Raw genomic sequence first — 22655 nt, forward strand, 5'->3', positions numbered from 1 at the left:
GCATAAAGCCTCTTTTTTTTCCTGAGTAATTCCCTTCTGCTGGGAATTACATGCTCCTGGTGGAAGGTGTTGCTACAGTCATGCCTGGGGAGAAATGGGGCACAGAACTTACCATTAGAACCATCTTTTATAGTAAGAAGGAAGGAAGCAGTAATGTAGGTAAGCCTCAGATAGGGAAGGAAGTAGTTATCTCCCACTATCCAGGTAATTTTATCTTGTTTGGAGGTACTCCTCATGAAGGGAAATCATGGGAAACTGAGGGCTGTACCTTACTACCTCAAGAAGTTTAAAGAAAGCTGAACAATCACTCAGATGGTAACTTAATAATCCACAAGCAGAAGTTCACTTTCCAGCACACAAGGAGCTCCTCAGTCCCCAGCTCAGGTTGTCTCATGACTCGTCCAGTTGGCAGATGTGAAATTTTGAGTTGGAGCAGCTGTGCTGATGCCATTATCTGCCACCTCTAATGGTCTCTGCTTTCTGCTTACCAGGCAAAACACTTTGCACAGAACCTGGTGATCACTGGTAGGCACTGAATGGTTAGCTTGCTTCCAAGCTAGCTTGCTACCTGCCTGGGAGATGTCTGATTAAGATCAGTCAAGTAAAAATATTTGCCCAGGAGGACAAAATCCTAGCTTTTACGAGGAACAGGGGGGGAAAGGTGAACTATCTTCACTGAGTGGGGAAGTGTCTAGGCAAAAATGTAGTTGACTTTACAGAAATGCTCTGCAGGGTGATACTGCATCTTGCTTGCTATTCATCTTGTTTCTGATCTTTCTGGGGCTGCAAGTAAAACGTCTTCTTCAAGACTTTGCTAAGACTGACGTGGATTCCTATAATGAAATTAATTCATACTCTGCTTTATTTGATCACATTTCTCTGTAATTAGTTTGGTAGGCTTATAATTTTGTTGGAGAGATGTCCTTAATAAACTCAGCAACCAACAAACAAAGAAATAAGTGATTGTGATTCCACTAAACCGCTAAAGCTAATTGTGATTTTAATACATCTGTTCTAGGAAAATTTAAATAAGCTGATGACTAATCTAAAGTCTACATCCCCTCACTTTGTACGATGCATTATTCCCAATGAAGCAAAAACTCCAGGTATGAAAAACACAACAGCGTTAAAATTTTAGTATATTTGAATTATTCCAATACTTACTTCCAAATCACCAGACTGTATTCAATATTGTCTGTCTTTTTCACCATATCCAATGGTGTTGCTCTTTCAGGAGATGACACTTCACATTTTCCAATTCCCTCAGTGAAATGAAATTAAGCCCTGTGGAGAAGCTCCATTTAATTAAGCCTTTTTTTTCCCTGTAGGTGAAATGGATGCTTTCCTTGTCTTGCATCAGCTCCGTTGTAATGGTGTCCTAGAAGGCATCCGCATTTGCCGTAAGGGTTTCCCAAACAGGGTGCTTTATGCTGACTTTAAGCAAAGGTAATGCAGAGCTGTGCTGTCTTGTGTCCCAACCCATCAATCATAAAAAGGCAAAGCATGTCTTCTAATTTTTTATTTATTCTGTTCAAGTTTATTTTCCATTCAGTTTGCCTGACTGTGGAGGGCAGAATTCTGCTCTTTCTTGTGACTGTGCAGCTACAGAGTTAGGAAATTAGCCTAGGTTAATTTTTTATTACTTTTGCTAAGTTTTGAGGGAAGGTGGAGGATGGGGAAAGAGAAATCTAGGCCAATTTTACTAATTGTTCATCTGTTATTAATAGGTACCGCATTCTGAATCCAGGTGCCATCCCAGAGGATAAGTTTGTGGATAGCAGAAAAGCCTCTGAAAAACTGATGGCATCTTTAGATGTTGACCATAACCAATACCGTTTTGGACACACCAAGGTAAACCAGAAAAGCCCATCACTACTTATGGAAAGAGAAAAGTTATGTATCTAAGATCTAATTTGCAGAATAGGTGGTCATTAGTGGGGAGCCTGTAATACAAAGAACCAGCAATATAAAAGCAAAGTGATACTTGTTTTTAATCTGTGCTAGAAGAAATTTATTTCTCTGTCTCAAGCTCCCACAAAGCTCTTTCTACAGCAACACAACAAGCAGACACAGCAGTAGCTGGTGCTCCATACTGTCCACTAAATAATAGCTTATTTAATATAATAGAGGTACATTCAAGCATATATGGACCACAAGATCAGCTGCAGCTTTTGAAATGAGGCCATGTGTAATTATGATATGATCACAATAGTGTGGATCTCTGGGAGCTTGCAGTTGTGATTTAGTTGACCTTCTTTCAACCCTGCCACAGCTGAATATTACTGTCATGCTATCCTGGCCTATTGAATACTGGGGAGATCAGACTAATTTTAAAACAATTTTGAAACTATACAGTGCTGTCCCTTATGCAACCAGTATTTGGCCTTCTATACTCTGTCAATACAAAAAAACATTCTTCTGAACAATTTCAGTAAAGTCTGTATAACTCTGGAATAAACTAATTTGTTATGGTGAAATGACATCTGTGCATGTACCAGGTGTTCTTCAAGGCTGGTCTCTTGGGCCATCTAGAAGAAATGAGGGATGAGAGACTTGCAAAAATCTTAACAATGATCCAGGCAAAAGCACGTGGCAGACTGATGAGGATTGAGTTTCAGAAGATACTGGAGCGGAGGTATGAAGACACCCCCTTAAATCTTAGTGGATAAGAGTCATTACTATTTAATTATATGTTGAATAGAGCCATTATTCTAGTCCCTAAGGCTATAGCTAACCCTAAATTAAAGGACTGAAGTGGGTGTATGATAAAAATAATAGCAACTGCATACTAGCTGCCTGCAGCTCTGGTAAATGTCAGGTTTGAAAAATGTTCATGTCCCTGAAAATTAGCATTATGGAGGAAGTTTCTTGTAGATCTTGGAACCTAGTACAAGTTCCTAATATTACTTAGAAAAAAGACTTAAGACTGCTTGAGAATGAAAAAAAAAATCCTCATTTTCTTAATTCAGGCTAAGCTTCAGGGAATTTTGTTTGTTTTCTTCTTAAACCAGGGATTCCCTTCTTGTGATTCAGTATAACATCCGTGCTTTTATGGCTGTGAAGAACTGGCCCTGGATGAAGCTTTTCTTTAAGATCAAACCTCTTCTGAAGTCAGCAGAAACTGAAAAGGAGATGGCTAATATGAAGGAAGAGTTTTTGAAACTGAAGGAGGCTCTAGAAAAATCTGAAGCCAGGAGAAAGGAGCTTGAAGAAAAGCAGGTGTCTTTAGTTCAGGAAAAGAATGATTTGCTTCTCCAGCTCCAAGCAGTGAGTAGATACATATATTCATATCTTTATTAGATGTTCTTGGAAATTCAAAGATTTACAGACCAGAGTGTTAGTGCAATTCAATTAAATTAAGCCCTTGTCAGAGGGGACAGAAATTCTGTTGTTCTAGCATATGGGCAGGTGGGCCAGCAATGCAAATCTGAACAGGTTCTGTCCAAGGCAATGTCCGTGGATTATAAATATGGCAGTAGTCTTGAATGTGACTTGCAATGCTCACCACTGCCTCATCCAGCTCCACTAAATACTTGCTGCTCTTGCCTTCTGAAATCAGGAGTAGCAAATTTTCCTTACCCTGCTCTGTAGCTTTGGATCAGGCACTCTGGCCACTTACAGGATAGGGGACAAGTGAGGAAGAAGCAGGAAAAGCCAGGCAGTCATTGCTGTCCTCTTGTGCCATGACAGGAACAAGACACTCTGTCAGATGCTGAGGAACGATGCGACCTGTTGATTAAATCCAAGATTCAGCTGGAGGCCAAAGTCAAAGAACTGACAGAGCGAGTTGAGGATGAGGAAGAGATGAATTCTGAACTGACTTCTAAGAAGAGAAAATTGGAAGATGAGTGCTCTGAGCTCAAGAAGGATATTGATGATCTGGAAATAACACTTGCGAAAGTAGAGAAAGAGAAGCATGCTACTGAAAACAAGGTACCTTTAGAACTTCACCATGTATTCAAAAGAGGTTGGGCATGCATTAACTTTACAACAAGAGCTACTGAGCTTCTGATGGTTTTACGCTGTCACACAGGCTGTACTGAAAGATCGGTGTCCACAGTTACTTGACCTTATGAGGGAAATATTATTAACTCAGAGCCTAAGTTTCCCTTTTCCTGCAGTGAGCTTTGCTGCAAATCAGCTAATGTCTAATGTGAGCTCAAAAAGCCACGAGGGGCTGGGGAGGGAGAGATCCCATTCTTTCCATCATTTTCCTACATACTAATACAATACATTTGGCCTGGTTATGATAATCCCTAGCTTCAAAAGTCTTACAAATACATCTCCCGTTCTCACACAGGTCAAAAATCTAACAGAAGAAATGGCAACTCTTGATGAGAATATCACCAAACTTACTAAGGAGAAAAAGTCCTTGCAGGAAGCTCATCAGCAAGTTCTGGATGACTTACAAGCAGAGGAGGACAAGGTCAACACACTTAGCAAAGCTAAAGTGAAACTGGAACAGCAAGTAGATGATGTAAGCAAGCTCTCCTGTTGTGTTTCTCCAGTCCTGTTTGCCACTTACAGTTCATGAATCTGAAATGCTGCAAAGCTTTGGACTGATAGAAGAATTAGAAATGCAGTCCTTGTACTGTCTGTAAAAGGAATAGTTACACAAATGCTATTAAAACCCACCTGTGTCATACAGTCTTCAAAAGGACTGTGGTGATGAGGGAAAATCCATTCATTTTCGTTTGCAGTGTAACTGCAGAAACTAGTAAAGTAAAACAGAACTTTACTACTAAAAGAACTGTGATGCTTCCACAAATGTCAAGCTTTGGACTAACCCTTTATTTTATTTCTTTAGCCTGTATTTCTATGTGCCCACTGTCTGCTAGAAAACAAAAAATGTAGAATAGGATGCTTGTACTTAAGCACTTCTGTTTTGTAACTTGTTCCTAAACTTTTAACTTGTAACTTGTTCCTAAAGCTTGAGGGCTCCCTTGAACAAGAGAAGAAAGTAAGGATGGATCTAGAGAGGGCGAAACGCAAACTGGAAGGGGATTTGAAGCTGACCCAAGAGAGTGTAATGGACTTGGAGAACGATAAGCTACAGATGGAAGAAAAGCTAAAAAAGTAAGAGACTGATTCTGTTGCACAAAGTACTTAGCACTGCCATTTCAGAGCCTTCAAGTGTGTCTAAAATGATGGCTAAAAGGAAATTCTATGAGGCTAGAGTATGAATGCAAGAAGGGAGGGAAAATCACTCTTACTTGTGTACTGTATACCTGATACATTATAATTTATTACACTTTCCAGCATTTAAAAAAAAAATTTAAAGTTGTGGGTTTTTCATTGCTTAGGGAAAGCTGAAGTAAGTCTCTAAAAAGTTATTCATCCAAACTAGCTATGATAGCATTGTTGAAAGACTTTGTTAAATATATTTTTCGATTAAGTCTGAAAATAAAGTTCCTTTGTATGACACAAGGAACCAGAAATATAATTGCACAAATGCATGCAGAATATTGATTTGGAAACCACTGCTCAGAGGAAGGTGTGATTTCATGCAAATGACTACATATGAAGATTGCTTTCATTTTTAGATACATTAAAAGTTTTATTAAACAATGCTTTGAAAATTACAAAAGCCTAACTTGAAGCTACTGGGTAAACTCTCATAGTAGGATTTTCCTTTCCATGGCAGGAAAGAATTTGAAATGAGCCAGCTGAATTCTAAGATAGAAGATGAACAAGCTATAGTGATGCAGCTGCAGAAGAAGATCAAGGAGCTTCAGGTCAGCTTGCTTCTTTCTCATTTATCTTAAGGGGAGTTGCTCTTTGGAACTCACTGAAGAGATTTGCAGGAACTTTTCACAATTAGCTGCAGGTCAGCTTTGAGACCCAAAGTGGTGCAACACAGCTGCCCAGATTGATCCCTTTTCTCCTTGGAATGCTCACTCTATAGTGGTTCCTTTCCAGTAGCAGAATGTATCACCACAGAATGGAAGGGGTTTCAAGAAGAGCAGAAAGGCTCTGGTGTTTTCTTTTAAGCAATTAATATTGTTCTAAACCACAGAGCTGAGGATGAATGCTGAGAAGGAGTTCAGCAGAGATAAACATGGATTTGAAATTTAGGGGAAGGGCTTAAAGGCACAGGAAATTTTCAACAGAAATTAAAAGGCCAAACGGCACAGTCCAAACAAAATTGCTTGACCTAAAATGTCCGCTCTGCTTTTTGTATATAAAGAACATTTGCATAACTTGGACATGAAGCAGAGATTGTCCCATTCAGTGACAATTTATTGCTGATGGTCTTACTATCAAGTAAACTCTCATGTACTTCAGCTGCATCTCAAGTACATGAGTATAAGGTCAATGCACTTGGCCTAAGTGTCTTGAACTTAAGTTTGTAGAGCAATCTACTGTGAGAAGGATGTGTCTCATCATCCTTACTCAAACTCAAGACCTTATTTGCTGGCACAAATGGGCAAAAAGTCCTTTAACTGCTTTGCTTACACCCATGTGGTAAAGTCTGGGCTGGCAGGAGGTTTAGCAATTTTTAAAGCGGTCTTCTGATGGAAATCATCATGAAGTTGACCCAAAGGTGCTCATGTGTCTCTGGTAGGCTCGTATAGAAGAACTAGAAGAGGAGTTGGAAGCAGAAAGAGCTGCTCGAGCCAAGGTGGAAAAGCAGAGATCAGATTTGGCTCGAGAGCTGGAGGAATTAAGCGAGCGACTTGAGGAGGCTGGGGGAGCCACAGCTGCCCAGCTGGAGATGAACAAGAAACGTGAGGCAGAGTTCCTGAAGCTGCGGAGGGACCTTGAGGAGGCCACGCTGAACTACGAAGCCACAGCAGCCACCCTGAGGAAGAAACACGCAGACAGTGTGGCTGAGATGGGAGAGCAACTGGACAACCTGCAGAGGGTCAAGCAGAAACTGGAAAAGGAGAAAAGTGAGCTGAAGATGGAGGTGGATGATCTGTCATCCAACATGGAGCAGATGGTCAAGGGAAAAGTAAGTGTCCTGGGGCTTCCCAAACCCTCAAATTTCATGTGTAGCTAAGTCTGGGCTGCAGGTTTCCTAGGATACCTGGTAGGGCTGGTAGGTGGTATCTTGGAGTCTGGAAGTGCTTATGTTCACAGTATCCCCCCTTTCCCGGCTGATGGGACAACAATTAAGATGCCTTGTCTAAAACATACCGTGCATCCTCAGTCCTAGGCGTACTGTTTATCCTTCTGTCTCCCAGAACAGTACTGTGTCACTCAAATTATGCTCCTCCAGGCTGGTGATGATTCAGGTGACACCATTCAAGGCAAGATACCTCCCATCCTTAGCAAAGTGATCTCAGATCCTACCCTTAGTTCACAGTTTTGACCCATGTTAGTAAGCAAAGCAACAGCTTGCATGACCAATGTGTATTTCTGCCCTTTATAGATGGATTGTGGGTTTTGTTTCCTGAGCAGCTACTTTTGATAGCTTTCAGAGCTCTCTAAAGAGCTCAATGCACATGAAGAGAATAAACTTCTATATTCTGGGAGTTAGAAAGCTGTCATCAAACTTGATTTATCATAAATGGCAATGAAAGCAGAATCATAAGAGCAATTATCATTGAGGGTGATTTTCCCATTTAGCAATTGTGAGGAGGCTCTATCTGAACTTCATAGTCACATGATCACTTTTGAAGCTCTTGCAAAGTCTTTTTGCACTGGTGCTTCCATTCAAAATGCAGTTCAGAGAAGACAGATAAGGAAAGTGATCTGATGGACAGTCCTCTACCCTGGGACTCTGGACACAGGACTACTATTCCCCACTGATATTTGTGTCTTTGCCATCTGCCATTTTTCTGAAAGACAAACAAAGAAACACAGAAAGATACATTTGTAAGGCTACAGCTTCCAAATGACTGCCTGGAGGCTGCAGCTGTGTCTTTTTCTCCTGACTCCTCTTAGGCTAATGCGGAGAAACTTTGCCGCACTTATGAAGATCACCTGAATGAGACAAAAACTAAACTGGAGGAAATGACTCGCCTCATGAATGACCTCACTACTCAGAAAACAAAGCTCCAGAGTGAGAATGGTATGTGCAGGTTCAGGCCAGATTGCTTCCCAGTAATATATCAGGTGTGTCTCAGCACTGCATCCGTGCCATGCGTTGCGCGATGGCCTCTGCTCAGAAAGTGGATGGCTGAGGATTGCTCATAGAGCAGTAACTTTGTGTCTTTTGACATTTCTATCTTCAATATTTTTATAACCTTGGTGGAGGGACCTTGCCTAGGACTGGCCTTTGAAAGAAACCTAAAACTGTATTTACCAGAACTGGATAGTTGGGACTTCAGTTTTGGCTGAGATTTTGTCACTTCATCATCTTACCTTTTTTGGTTAAATCCCGTGGCAGGTGAATTTACAAGACAACTTGAAGAGAAGGAGTCACTGATAAGTCAACTGTCCCGGGGGAAAACATCATTTACCCAACAGATTGAAGAACTTAGGAGACAGCTAGAAGAGGAAACCAAGGTAATGCTTTGACTGTGTCCCATTCTTAGAGATGGAATGTAGAAAACTGTTCACGTTCCTTTGTAACCTGAAATGATACATAGGAGTGAGAATACATCCTAATAATTGTACTGATACAAGTTCATGCCTCTGAATGAGGCAATTACAGGAGAAGAGTTTGGTAAAACAATCAGCATCCGTAATTGCTAAATAAAACTTATGCAGTAGGATAGCCAGAATCTCAAATCGTGCATCTTAAAAGTTTGGACACTTTTCCAAAGGTGTTAGACTATCTTCAGTCTTGATAGCTTCCTCAGCATGTCACCAGTTAGGAATGACTTTTTACACTTCTTACTTCACTTGACCTGGACTGTCAAGGTCAGGGACAAAAGAAAAATGAAACCAAAAAAAAGTGTCTCAAGCCTCCATTTGAATTTCTAGGTGTTGTTTGTTGGGTTTTTCCTGGGTAACTCTGAAATGCTGTGACTTTTCTGTCCCTGCAGTCCAAAAATGCCCTTGCTCATGCCCTGCAAGCAGCCAGGCATGACTGTGATCTCTTGCGGGAGCAGTACGAGGAGGAGCAAGAAGCTAAGGCAGAGCTGCAGCGGGCGCTCTCCAAGGGAAATGCCGAAGTGGCACAGTGGAGAACAAAGTATGAGACTGATGCCATTCAGAGAACAGAGGAGCTGGAAGATGCCAAGTATGTGGGATACCTGGGCTTCAACACACTCTTGGCTGGTGGGACTATGGGAATAGGGCAATCCCTCTGGCTCACTGATGTAATTTCTGGCTGTCCGTCTGTTCTTTTCATTTGCTTGAGCAAATCAGTGTCTTGTGGAGTCCTTGCCTGTGGGGCAGTGGATCATAGGATCATAGAATCATAGAATGGTTTGGGTTGGAAGGGACATTAAGGATCATCTAGTTCCAACCCCCCTGCCTGGGTAGGGACACCTCCCACAAGGGGTTGCTCAAAGCCCCATCCAATCTGGCCTTGAACACTGTCAGGGATGAAGCATCCTCAGCCTCCCTGGGCAACCTGTGCCAGTGTCTCACCACCCTCACAGGAAGAATTTCTTCCTAATGCCTAACATAAATCTACTCCCTTCCAGTTTAAAGCCATTCCCTGTCACCACACACCCTTGTAAAAGTCCCTTCCTAGCTTTCTTGTAGGCCTCACAGCCTACAAGGTTTCTGCTAGGATGCATACACTGGAATTTATTTAAGAACAGGATTAGCTTACCCCACTTGGCTATCTTGCACATTCCCCTGCTTTGCCGCAGCCAGTGCAGTGTGTCCCAGTCCTGAGTTCCCCTTGCAGCAGGGAGATGATGGATCCCTTGGAAGGCAGGGCAGACAGTCATGTTGGCTCGTTCTGTGCTCTCAGACACCAGTCTCAGTCAAGGACTCTGAATACCTCCAGCATCTGCCTCCATGCATCTCTGATCTCCAGAGTCTTCTCCCACTTCCAGTATATTTTCTCTGTCTAGTACCTTCACATTCTTCCTTCTGCACCTTCCTTTCTTTCCAGGACCTCCAGCCCTCTGTTTTCCCAATCCAAATAGTTTATGAACAAAATGCCAAGGCAAGACCAGGCTTCTAATTCATGGTTCTGTGTCTTATCTCTTAATTGGAGAACATGACACTTTCACCTAGACCAGGTCTTATCAAAATTTACCACCAGCAAATACTGGTTACAACTAGCAAGTAGCAGGCTGCTCCTTGAGAGTTCAAAAGTTCAATTTCAAATATTCATACACACACAGAGACAGGCACAAAATTATCTGCCACAAGTCAGCATCCATAATTTAAGCTTTTGTGTTTTTTTTTTTAATCTATCATAACCCCTTCCCTCTAGAGGCTTGATTTGCTCCTCCCCTCCCCTTGCCTCCTCAGTTTTCCTTTTCCAAAATGACTTTTTTTTTTTAATCTATCATAACCCCTTCCCTCTAGAGGCTTGATTTGCTCCTCCCCTCCCCTTGCCTCCTCAGTTTTCCTTTTCCAAAATGACTTATTGAGATACTACTTTGGTGTCAGTTTTTCTGGATAACATGGCAATGATGGCACTTGGTCATTTCACCATCTCTTCCCACTTGGTAGGAAGAAGCTTGCTGCTCGCCTGCAAGAAGCTGAGGAAGCCATTGAGGCAGCCAATGCCAAGTGCTCCTCTCTGGAAAAGACAAAGCACAGGCTGCAGAATGAGATAGAAGACATGATGATTGACCTGGAGAAGGCCAACTCAGCAGCTGCCTCCCTGGACAAGAAGCAGCGTGGGTTTGACAAGATCATCAGTGACTGGAAACAGAAGTACGAAGAGTCACAGGCTGAGCTGGAGGCTTCCCAGAAGGAGTCCCGTGGCCTCAGCACTGAGCTCTTCAAGCTGAAGAACGCCTATGAGGAGACTCTGGACCATCTGGAGACATTGAAACGGGAAAACAAGAACCTCCAAGGTGGGTTTCCTTCAGGCCCCATCTCCAGCAAAAGAGCCAAAGCAGTGGACAGCCGGAACAACGTAGGTGCCCTGTAACAGCTGTGGGGAAGGGTGTTTATCTCATCCTTGAGATTAGCTTCCTGATGTGTTTGGAGACACTGAGTCATGTTGGAAATTAAGATTTTAAACACAGAAATTGGCATGGCCAGAGGAGAACAGGATTCCCTTTGCTCACCTGTCAATAAAGTTCAATGGAAGAGGTGCCAGGCTCAGGGGAGGAACAGGAAAGAGGACAAAGGTGCAGTATATGGAGTTCCCAAAACAGATCACACTGTTGTTAGCCTGAAGATCCCAGATAAAAGCTAAATCACTGTAACCACTTAAAAAAGCATTTACAAGAAAGTTTGTGCCTACAAGTGGTAAAATTGTTGCTGTAATTGACAGTAAGGCAGCACTTGTGTACAGATGAGCACTTGAGGTAACAGTTCCAGGAATGGCTCCACGAACTGCAGGATGTTAGAGACACAATGATTGCTAAATTTACCCATCCTTTTTGTTACAGAGGAGATTTCTGATCTGACCAATCAGATTAGTGAAGGAAACAAGAGCCTCCACGAAATAGAAAAAATCAAGAAACAGGTTGAACAAGAGAAGTCAGAAGTTCAGCTGGCCCTGGAAGAAGCAGAGGTAAGGAAAGGAACAGAAAAAAACTGTCTTTATCACTATTTTCCTTCCTTTTTCATCCTCTTAGCAACACAGCCAATGTGTTTGTTTTTAGCAAGTGCAGCTTCTCTGCATCCAGCTCTTCTGACCTTGCTAGCCAGATGTCAGCTCTAAGATCAGCAAGTGGGAGGCCCTTTCAAGGGAGGTGCCTTGGAGGTTTTGGTTTTTTGTGGTTGGGTTTTTTGGTTTTGTTTTCTTCCTGTCAAGAAGCTCAGAAATCTGCTCACCTCCTGAAAATCCAGTTCTTCTTGCTCAGTTCAGCATAGAATATTTCAGTCTTTCAAGAAACACTAACTGCTGAGAATTATGGTCTTTTTTTGATCAGACATTTCTAGTGTCTAGTTTCTGACATCAAATCAGTCATTTCCTGGTTTTGAGAATAAGATGAACTTCCTGATGACTTTAAATTGTAGAAGGTCTGAAATATTGTGTTGGATACTACAGCCTGCTTTAAAAAATAGTAGCAATCTTGTAAACCAAAGGAAACCAGACCATTTGAAAAATCTTTGAATCTCCCAGGAGTTTTGTAAAGACACTTGGCTTCACTGGTTTAATTTTTACAGCAACAAGTATGCACTAACCCAGAAGGGATGCCTCATCCTACTTTCCAGAAACAAACCAACAATACAGAACAAACCAACTGGAATCCTCATCGTTCACCTGAAGGGCTGGGTTGTCGGTTTTTTTTTTTAAAGTTTGGTGCACTGCAGAGCTAGGAAGGGGTCTACATGTTGTTGGCTAGGAGCAGTACAGCACATAGCAAGGGATTTTTAGTGAAGGCTGCATTTCTTTTGAATTCTAATCCAAATAATATCTGCTAAAATTAACATCACCCAGTGACAGGGATCCTCTAATGCCTTAAATGCTGTGAAATTTCTTTTGTCTGTTACAGGATGCTTTGCACTTTGCAGAGATTTTACAGCCAAACAGCTCTAATGATCAGAATAGAGGAAAGAGCATGCTTTTCTTCCACATCTCTTAGTTGTGGAGAGTGGTGATATGCTCTGTCAATATGCTTCTTTTGTTAGAAAGAATATATCAATTCCTGAGGGACCTAAGGGGGGGCCTAAGGAGGGTCCTCTTTACTTTCCTGGACTGTATGAAAACAGCTTCCTAATGATCAGTTAAAATAGGAACTAATGAAAGTAAAGCAGCGATGAATTTATTTCAATTGTGAAAGAAATAGTTTAATGCAGATTTTCTCCCTTCCTGGTGAGTCTGGGTCTCCAGCAGTCACCATGATGACACTTTACTCCTGGGTGCTGTTCCCAGTAATACCCTGTGGCTCCTTGCCATGCAGTGTGTGTTTGACTGCTCTCTAGCTGCCACATGATGGCTGACGATTTGCAACAGTTTTGTAACCCTTCGTCTTCAGAACCTCCTTTCTGATTCCATCATCTCTCAAGGGAAGCATAGCTAAGCTTCTGCAATTCTACCCTTTGGAGACCACTTCCAAAATACATGGTGTTCAGTTCTACTTTCCTTCCCATCTGATGCGAGCAGCAAGGTGTGTAAATGCCACCAAGCCTGGTTTATGTAAAACTTAGAAGTCAGAGGACCTCTAATTTCACTGTGGACTGTTGTCAGCTTAGCTCTTGACTTCCATATATGAAAGAAAAAAACCGAAAAAGACACAGGAACAAATCTCCTTTGTTTCATAGAGTTTTCTTCATGTTAACTGCAGAGGGGACAGCATGTATTTTGTGATCTAGAGCTGATGTCTGTTATTTCTTTCCTTGAAGTCATATTGCCTGATATGACTGTGTAAATGGGAGGCTTTCAACACTTCATGATTAGGAGGTCTTTGTCAGCTGGGCAATGTGTGGACACCATCCTTCCAACAACATTCTAGCTTTAGCCTTTGCCTATTCCTTATAAGCCTGTGAATTTCCACAGGTTGTCTGCACAGGGCTGTGGAGCAGGGAATGCCTTTGATATCAAAACCACACAGGCAGGGCCTAAAGGGTTTTTTATGAGCCATGGACTGTTTGACAATTTGTCCTCTGGGGAGCTTGCTGCTCAGTTTTCCAGCTGCCAAGTTGCATTAGAAGGGAAATAAATGCACTGTTTTGCCATGTAAGTCACTCATGTCCTTGTCTAGAGAGGAGGGCAGGGGGGGAAAAGAGTCCTATTGGCAATGCGAAATAAAATGTGAAGGGATCATCTTCATAGAGTGGCTTGTGATTTAAAAAAATAAAATAAAACAGCAACTCCTGGACTTCAAGCTCTCGATGCTTTCTATTTCAGGGAGCTTTGGAGCATGAAGAAAGTAAGACCCTTCGTTTTCAGCTTGAACTTTCTCAACTTAAAGCTGAGTTTGAAAGGAAACTGGCAGAAAAGGAGGAAGAAATGGACAATATAAGGTACTGTGCAGGAAAGAGCGTGGTTTTCCTGGGGAAAGTCTCAAAAGACCATAAGTACTCTCAAGACCCAAGCCAGTCAAATGCACCCAAAGTAGTTATGCCAGCACGAGGAGAGAATGTCCATACCAGAAACCAAGACAGCCCTGATTATTTGCCAAAGGGTACTCCTAACACATTACCATTTCTTATTTCAAATATTCCTCTCAGTTCTATCTCTGCCAGCAAACACATAAGCCCATCATACATAGCAGCAGCAGCAACACAATTGACAGACAGAAACAAAGTTGCAGCAGACCAAAGGCTGCTAAGTCTATGACTTTACATATGGAGACAGTCTAGAGAGCTGCCCTTCTCCTAATCCTCTAGGATGGCTGCCTCTCAAGGGGAACCACAAGCAAAATCAGCAGTACTACCTCAATGATGCTCCAACCTATGTTACCTAGAGGCAAACTTTACATCTGCATTTGTTTAATTTATACGGTTATAGCTACACCGATTGTGGGAGGATGCAAGGAGCTTGCTGTTATATGTACACCATTTGGGTATGCAGTGACAACTGCAGAAGTAGAGAAAGTATGAATATAAAAGGAGAGGAGCTTGCAGGTGAAAGGGATAAACAGGAAAAATGGAAAGCAATTAGATGAAAGTAGGGGGATGTCTTTTATCTCTCCCCTCCCACCCAGCACAAATCCTAGTCACACTCTTAAAATGATGCTGTGATGGGCCAGATTTTCAGCAATGTGTGTATGCGGTCATTCAGAAAACTCTGACCTTGAATTAGTCAGTGTTGCATGGCTAATAATCCAGGAACCATGGCACCGTTTGTTGGCAGGGAAGGCAAAGTCCAAGGTCCTCTTTGGCTAATGTAAATAACAAGGATTGATATGTTAATTATTCCAAAACAAGGAATGTCTCAGCTCTTTCAGATACTATCTTCTAATGCACTGCAGATGTTTGGGTTTCAGAGATCTCAAGACAGGCTATCCTTATCAGTGCTTTCTGCCTCAGCTTTGTTATGAGTCTTTTGCTGTCAAGTTGTTCAGCAGGAATGCTGAACGTGTCTTGTTCCCTGAAGTCTAGGGAATAGTCCAGTACCCTGCTGAAGCAATAAGGCCCTCAAGGTTTTCCCAGAACTCCTGCGCTTTCAGGAAAACTTGGCCAGTAAGGAGATAAATGTTTCCCTGTGTGAGTCATATTTTGTGCTTTGAGTTACCTGCTGGCTGTAAGAAAGCAAAACTTTCATTATAGGACTTGACTATTACAGAGTCAAGAAAATTAAGCACCTGTCTGTATCTGTTTTGCCATCTTTAAATTGACACTAAGTTGCCTTTGAAAGAAGGACTAGACTGTTAATTGGGCAGGCTTAATTTCTTCTAACTTTAGATGTCCACAACACAGATCTCTGTTCCTGAATTATTCCCCTCCTGTTTTGCTTAAGAAATGGTTTTCAGCATCTAATTTAAGTAGCTTACACCTGCCCTTTATTATAAAGGCCACCTGAAGTAATTAGCTTTGAATGTGCCTGTCTTCCTTCAGTTTGATTAATCTCTTCCACTAATGCCTCCATAAAAAGGCTGAGATGTAAAACATCCCAGTAAATTATTCACTAAATACCTTGGTGAGTGACTGCTAAGCTTGAAGTCTTTTTTGTTACATTCAGATCTGTACTTGCGTGAGTATAGAATTGATCAGAGAGACTTCGTTGCTGCAATATTGCCCAAAGAAACTGGGAAGATGCTGTAGGTGCTCACAGATGAGGAGCTGACTGACAGCATGAAGCACACCAGCCAGTGAGGCGTGCACTAGAAACCTGTGCTATGTGTGTCTTTCAGAAACACACTACTCCTAGAAATAAAACACTTTCAGAAAATGAAGCACTGTTGCTTGTAGCTCTGTATTCCAGTGCAGGGAGGAATATTATTCCATTCACCCTCCATGTCATTTCCAGGAGGAATCAGCAACGCACCATAGATTCACTGCAGTCCACCCTTGATTCTGAAGCACGGAGCAGAAATGAGGCAATCCGGCTGAAGAAGAAGATGGAAGGGGACCTCAATGAGATGGAAATCCAGCTCAGCCATGCTAATAGGCATGCTGCAGAAGCCACAAAGTCATCACGTGGCTTGCAGACACAAATAAAGGTACTCCAAGAGCTGCCCGTCCCAAGCGCTTGTGGTGGTAGATGAGGCCTGGGAGCAAAACAGCAATGGTGATGGTAGTTAACAGAGAAGCTATTCCCAAAAATGCTCAGGGAAAACCCTTAGTGATCACATCTGGCCTAAAAGAAAACTGAAATACCTATTTCCTCCAAGACTTGCATACAAGCTGGATGAGATCCAGTCATAAATCCCTTGCTGGCTACAGCCTCCTGTAGGAGCAGAAAGCTACAGCATGAGGAAGTGAAAATCTATTTTTTTCTTGTGAGTTTGCAAGACTTTTAAAAGTGGAAAGTCAGTTGGCTGGAGTACAGAAAGTGTGTATATATTCAGCATTGTTGTTTAATGTCAACATTCAAAATAGCTAAAAAAAAAAAAAGCTTTCCTAAGACACCTCTTAAGTCATTGCATCTTCCATGCCTGAGCAGCTAGTTCTTCCTCAGGCTGAACCACCAGCTCTTACAGATTTGAACACACAGGGTTTTCCCCATTGCACCACATACCACAAAGCTATCCAGTTTAGAGTGTGGACGAAGCCTTTCTCCAAAAAAGAAGCATTGAAATTCTTGAGGTGGGCCCCAGGAAACTTTTGCAATCTGGGACCCTCCCTAAGCATGCACAGGTAAAAAAACCAAAACGTCTGCTTTGTTATAGGAGCTTCAGGTGCAGCTGGATGACTCAGGCCATGTGAATGAGGATCTAAAGGAGCAGCTGGCTGTCTCTGACAGGAGGAACAATCTTCTCCAGTCAGAACTGGATGAGCTGAGGGCTTTGCTGGATCAGACCGAACGGGCGAGGAAGCTGGCAGAGCATGAACTGCTGGAAGCCACCGAACGTGTGAACCTGCTTCACACTCAGGTTGGATTTTTGTGTGTTTTTTCCCCTCACTTGGTTAAGCACAGCCTTGTCTATTAAGCACTGGCACTGTTTGTCCATGGCCAAGCCTCCTTCAAGGGAGCAAATGAGGGAGAGGAAGTAGGTCACCCTATAGATATGCTATCTCACTCCCTTAAGTTAGTTGGAACTGATGATTCATCCCATTGCTTATAAACACTTCTCAGAAAAAGTGATGATGGCAGCTGACAAGAGTAAATTTTATTTACTTCCTTGTTCTGTGCTGTAGAACCAGTTTCCCTCTGTAGATAAGCCATGGCTGGGATAGTGAGGGATTTGTCTGGAGAAGTGACAAAGATCATGTTTTTGTGCAGTGCACTGAAGTTACTGAGCAATGAAAGCCACAGAGGCTGGGTTCTGACAAAAGGTATCGTGCAAGGCAGGAAACTTTCCTGCAGCAAAGTTTTCTCTACCATGTCATAGGTCTTCATTAGGATAGGCCTTTGGACTTTGTCACAATGGACACTGCACTTTTTACGGGGTCACGGAGGGGCAAGTCCTGACACGCCAGCGTTTTTGTTGCAAAACCAAAGCTTCTCTTCAGTAAATAATGGTCAGAAGGAAATGAAAATGTGCTACAGGCTGGCAAGGTTTTGCTATGTTTCCTCCAGCCCATTGATGACATGGGGCTTCTGTTTTAATCACCTCATTGACTAACAGATTATGGATCCTTATTTTTCCAAGATGAACTGCCTTATTCTTTTTTCTATTTTGGCCTTTGGCTAATTATTTTTTCTCTGAATCAAAAGCTGAATATTTACAACTTTGAGAGTATTTTTAATATTTCTTCTGTCTGGAGCTAAACTACATAGTAAAGGTCAGCCCTTTCCACATGCCTAGGTCTCCCTTCCCAAATGCTGCTGTGATCCAGAGGATGCAAATATCAGTAAGCTTTGGTGTGCTGTGGTATTTAGAGAAGCTATGTTTCTAATCATAATTTTTCCTCCTTTTCCACTGTTCCTTTGGGGAAAACTTAATAAAAGAACACCAGCCTGATCAATCAAAAGAAGAAGCTAGAGGGTGACCTTTCCCAGATGCAGAATGAAGTGGAGGAATCGATCCAGGAGTGCCGGAATGCAGAGGAGAAAGCCAAGAAAGCAATCACTGATGTAAGTAGCCTGGTTCCTTGCTCACTTCTTTTCAGTATTCCTACGTCTTAGGACAATCAAGTAGATATTTCCAAGGTCATCATTTCTGTGCACTCACAAATCCAAAGCACTCCACAGTTATCTGGAGACAACTGATGAAACTACAAAATGTAACAGGCTAGAGTTAAAAAGAGAGGAAGGACTTCTTCCTGATGTTTGCGATTTGGTTGGGTTTTGGGGTTTTTTTGCCCCAGGGGTGCAGTTTCCACTGATTCTCAAAGTATCAGGTCATGTCATCTTTGAATCAGGAAAATCATACACCTGGCAAGGTTAAACCAGTGCAGATGGAACTAGCCCTAACTAGTCTCCTAGCATATGTAGAATCTGATGTGAGAAATAGAAGTACTGAAAGCCAAACAAGGTACCCTAGAACTAAGTGTGTATTGGAAAAACTTGGGGCCTAAGATCCCAGGAGAAGAGATGGATTCTCCTTCTAGGAAAGACATACTTTGGGCAGGTATAGTTAGTTTCATTTCCCACAGACCTGGAGAAATCCATGTGTTCAGAGTTCAGCTGGACTTTGAACACCAGCAGATAAAAACTGAAGCTAAAACTGGAGGTTTCTCTAAGTTATGTGTTTGGAGTGCCTGGACAAAGCTATACTGGTACCATGGTCTTAACTGCTTCTCAGCTGACAGCATCATTACTGCTTGTCAGCAAGACGATGCTGATTGTTCTTGATTCAGCTTCAGCCTGAATTGCAATGACTGCTGTCTCCTGATGACTGCTCAGTGATGGGTACAAAATCTGTACCTGGCCTTGGTGGCAGGCACGAACATCAAAGCAGAAATGTGATAATTAGCACCCTTGCTACCTGTCTTACAGAACAGCCAGGGACTGTGTAAGAGGTTGAACCTGCATTTTCTAACCAAGCACAGACTGTGGAAACTGCTCTTTCTGTTCAGAAACTGAACAGCTGTCATCTACAACTGTTCAGGGAGATTTGTAGGCCAGTTTTGTTAATTTACTACCTTTTGAGGTCTCCAAGCACCCTGGAGATATCTGCTTCCCTGGAGACATTCAAAGCCCACCTGAACACGTTCCTGGGCGACCTGCTATAGGTGACCCTGCTTTGGCAGGGAGGGTTGGACTAAATGATCTTTTGAGGTCCCTTCCAACCCCTCACTTTCTATGATTCTAAGGTTAGGTTTTTAATAATTTCTAGGTAAAACGTCTCTAAAATGTCTCTAATGAATGGCACAGGCATAATCAAGCTATTTTCTGGAGCTCTGAGTACAGTGAATGATCCAAGTGATGGATAATCCAAAATCAATCTCCCATCATTTTTGTTGAGGCATAATTCAATATCATATGAGAGCTGCTGTAAAATGTGGTTGTTTTTCAGGCAGCAATGATGGCTGAGGAGCTTAAAAAGGAGCAGGATACCAGTGCTCACTTGGAGAGAATGAAGAAGAACATGGAGCAAACCATTAAAGATCTCCAGAAGCGACTGGATGAAGCTGAACAAATAGCTCTGAAAGGTGGCAAAAAGCAGATCCAGAAACTGGAATCCAGGGTAAATTTGTGATCAAACCATATCTTATCTATCATCCTATAGAACTGGGACTAGGTAGGTGCCCTAGGGCTGCCTGGTAAGTTCATAGAGGCCAGTAAGAGATTCTATGAACACCTGACTGTTTCACAGAATGCATAGTTATTGGATGCTTACTTTCCCTTCATCATCCAGTTACAATGAGCTGTTGCATCACAAAAAATGATGAAGCCCTTGATTAAAAACAACAGTAAGAGCAAAGCCAAAAAATTATACAACATGTAAAAACAGGAAAAGTGTCTGCAAAGCTAGCTTAAATTTTTTTTTTTTGGCCTTTGCATATGCTTGCAGTATGACTGCTGGTGCAGCTTAGAAAAAGCAGAATGCAAAGGTTACATTTGGACCTGTTCCTGAATTTGACACTCTGGAGCTGTTGAGGAAATGAGCATTTCTTGAACTGTCATCTAAATTATCTGCTGCTTTATATATATATGTAGCATAATGGCAAAAGCTCTTCCCTTTTTGCAGGTTCGTGAGCTGGAGAATGAACTTGAGGCTGAACTCCGCCGCAATTCAGATGCCCAAAAAGGAGCCCGCAAGTTTGAGAGACGCATAAAAGAGCTGACTTACCAGGTATGCTGAGAATGTGAGCAGCCACTAGGTCACTGGAAAGAAATGTTTTCTCAAATAGTGTCTTAAGTTGTTTCAGTGTTTCAGTGAGGGATGGCATTACCCAGTTTTCTGATTGTTGGAAGCTCTAGGGATAGGAGGAACATCTCCCTAGGGCTAGCATCTTTTTGCTTGACTCATTGTGAATAATGTTCAAAAGCTGGGATTTGGGCAGTTTTAGCACAGTATTAATATGAAGCAGGCTTAGATGACTATTCACACTCCAAGAGAAGAAAGAGCCCAGCTGTCTCTCAGCTCTGCTGATGCTGCTAAAAAGAGACAGAAGGATTCAGTTGAGTCTAATGCATCACTCAGTGGAGGGCTGCTCAGTCCCAGGGCTCTGTCATCTACTGCTGAGCAGCAGGGTCTAAGCCATGAGCCTCCTGCAGGTTTGCTGAGAGCCACTGCTGCTGCTCGCCTTTTGAAGAAGGTCTTCAACACAGACCACTGAGCCTTTGCTTCCAGCAGCATTCTTAGGAAGATAGTCACATCCATCTGCTTTAGGAGATTATTTAGCCTGCTACCTGTTGTTTTACTCTGACTGTTATCAGACTTCTGCGCAGGCTGAAGATGCTTTTCTTAAGAGTACAATAGATATAGCTGGTCCTTCAGCTTATGGACTGGGACAGCTTAAACCTGGCTCCTTTTCCCAGGAGGAAACCAGACTTTAAAATATGCAAATTACATATTTGTAGGCCTGCTCTGAGTCCATTTCACTAAGTAATGATACACTGTGCACTGAGAAGAGTTCTCCTCACCCTGAGGGAGGAACTCTGTGTGTATGTGTGTGTACATCTTTGAAAGTGTGTGCACATAGATATCTGTGTTTATAATCATCTGTGTTTACATACATAGAAATGGAGAGAGTCCTCTCTTTTCATCCTCAGCCTCCAGGCTTACATACATCTTCAATCAACCTACAGAATTTTTTCTCATCTATACACACGATGATCATAACATGGCTTGTTTGTATTTTGACGTGTATGTTTCCAAAATTGCATATATATGGCAACCATACCAGTTTAATTGTGTGAAATGCTTTGGGCCTTTTTCAACTGTCAACCCAATTAATGGTGTTTTGATGCAGTCAGAAGAAGATAAGAAGAATCTGACCAGGATGCAAGATCTGATTGACAAGCTACAATTAAAAGTGAAGAGCTACAAGCACCAAGCAGAGGAAGCTGTAAGTATGGGCCTTTTTACCTTTGAGAAATTTATTGCCCTAAACCCACAATCTTAAATCCATAGGAGGTTTTAGTAAAAAAAAAAAAAAAAAATTCTGTGTGTATTAATATTTGTATTCATATTCATAAACCCCTGTGTTTATACTAGATATATAAAATAAAGCATATGTCTTGATTATATATTTTAAATTTATTCAATTTTATCCTAAGAGTGCAGTATAATTTGTAAGGGAAGGTGGGAAGGGAAGGAACAGAAAAGACTTTTTTCCTCCTAGACCCTCAGGAGGCATGTTAAGAACCTCCCAGTTCACTTAACATGGAGAGTGCCACTGGAAACATCAGCTCTGTAAAACAACCACCTCAGTTCTCCAGGAGGCAAGGGGCTCCCATACAGCTGTTTCCATCCTGCTGGAAATGGAAAGCTTTGTTTCATGTGGACAGGAGGAAATCAGCTGCACTGTTTTCTCTCACCAGGAAGCTCAAGCCAACCTGTACCTTTCGAAGTACAGAAAACAGCAACATGATCTGGATGATGCTGAAGAACGGGCTGAAATTGCTGAATCTCAAGTTAATAAGCTGAGGAGCAAGTCAAGAGAGATTGGTATGAAAAAGGTATGTTTATACCATAGGGGGTAAATATGGCTGTTTAATTCACAATAGTGGATGCTACTTATGTAGGAAGATCTGTTACATTTTTTTTAAGTAGTAGTTTTTTAAAGTAAAGAACTTTTTTAAAGTTCTACTTTTTAAAGTAGAACAAATTCTTGTTTACTACATTTTTTTCGTTTAAGACTACCCTCTGTTTTTACACTACAGAAAGCCTTTAGGACAGCAGTCTGATGCTTAGGCAAAATGCATTATCTGTCCTTTTTATGCTGTCATTTAACTTCCGTGCTCAACAGCCAGAAGTTTCCAGAGCTGGTGATTTTAGGGCTTTTTTTTTAAGGGATATTATTTATATTATTATATTATTTTCTTCTTCTAATGTTGATTTCTATGTATGTAATACAGGCAGGGGATTACTGCACTATCAGATTGCCATATATTTTAACATTGCTTTCTCAATGAACTTGTATTGATTCGAAGAGCTGGATGAACAGAAAATATTAGTGATTAGTCACTTATGTACTTGGAAGACATTAGGAATTAGAAATGTATTTGCGGT

The 22655-nt window shown here is 41.8% G+C and overlaps 1 protein-coding gene across 1 annotated transcript in view; it reads left to right on the forward strand.

Annotated features, from left to right (window-relative positions):
• Nucleotides 1–22655, forward strand: part of MYH15 (myosin heavy chain 15) — a 46704-nt gene that overhangs the window by 22605 nt on the left and 1444 nt on the right. Inside the window, exons 20-42 of the mRNA XM_071757610.1 lie at nt 1019–1106; nt 1329–1446; nt 1728–1851; nt 2499–2635; nt 3012–3267; nt 3691–3933; nt 4301–4477; nt 4931–5076; nt 5645–5735; nt 6566–6955; nt 7891–8017; nt 8336–8454; nt 8937–9133; nt 10531–10880; nt 11424–11548; nt 13832–13947; nt 15896–16088; nt 16758–16961; nt 17981–18106; nt 19491–19661; nt 20166–20270; nt 21394–21489; nt 21965–22102. Of these exons, the coding sequence (XP_071613711.1) occupies nt 1019–1106; nt 1329–1446; nt 1728–1851; nt 2499–2635; nt 3012–3267; nt 3691–3933; nt 4301–4477; nt 4931–5076; nt 5645–5735; nt 6566–6955; nt 7891–8017; nt 8336–8454; nt 8937–9133; nt 10531–10880; nt 11424–11548; nt 13832–13947; nt 15896–16088; nt 16758–16961; nt 17981–18106; nt 19491–19661; nt 20166–20270; nt 21394–21489; nt 21965–22102 (3837 nt within the window). The remainder of the gene's footprint in view (nt 1–1018; nt 1107–1328; nt 1447–1727; nt 1852–2498; nt 2636–3011; nt 3268–3690; nt 3934–4300; nt 4478–4930; nt 5077–5644; nt 5736–6565; nt 6956–7890; nt 8018–8335; nt 8455–8936; nt 9134–10530; nt 10881–11423; nt 11549–13831; nt 13948–15895; nt 16089–16757; nt 16962–17980; nt 18107–19490; nt 19662–20165; nt 20271–21393; nt 21490–21964; nt 22103–22655) is intronic.

This window comes from Heliangelus exortis, chromosome 1 (assembly GCF_036169615.1).
Source record: "Heliangelus exortis chromosome 1, bHelExo1.hap1, whole genome shotgun sequence".
NCBI classification, from domain to species: Eukaryota; Metazoa; Chordata; class Aves; order Apodiformes; family Trochilidae; genus Heliangelus; species Heliangelus exortis.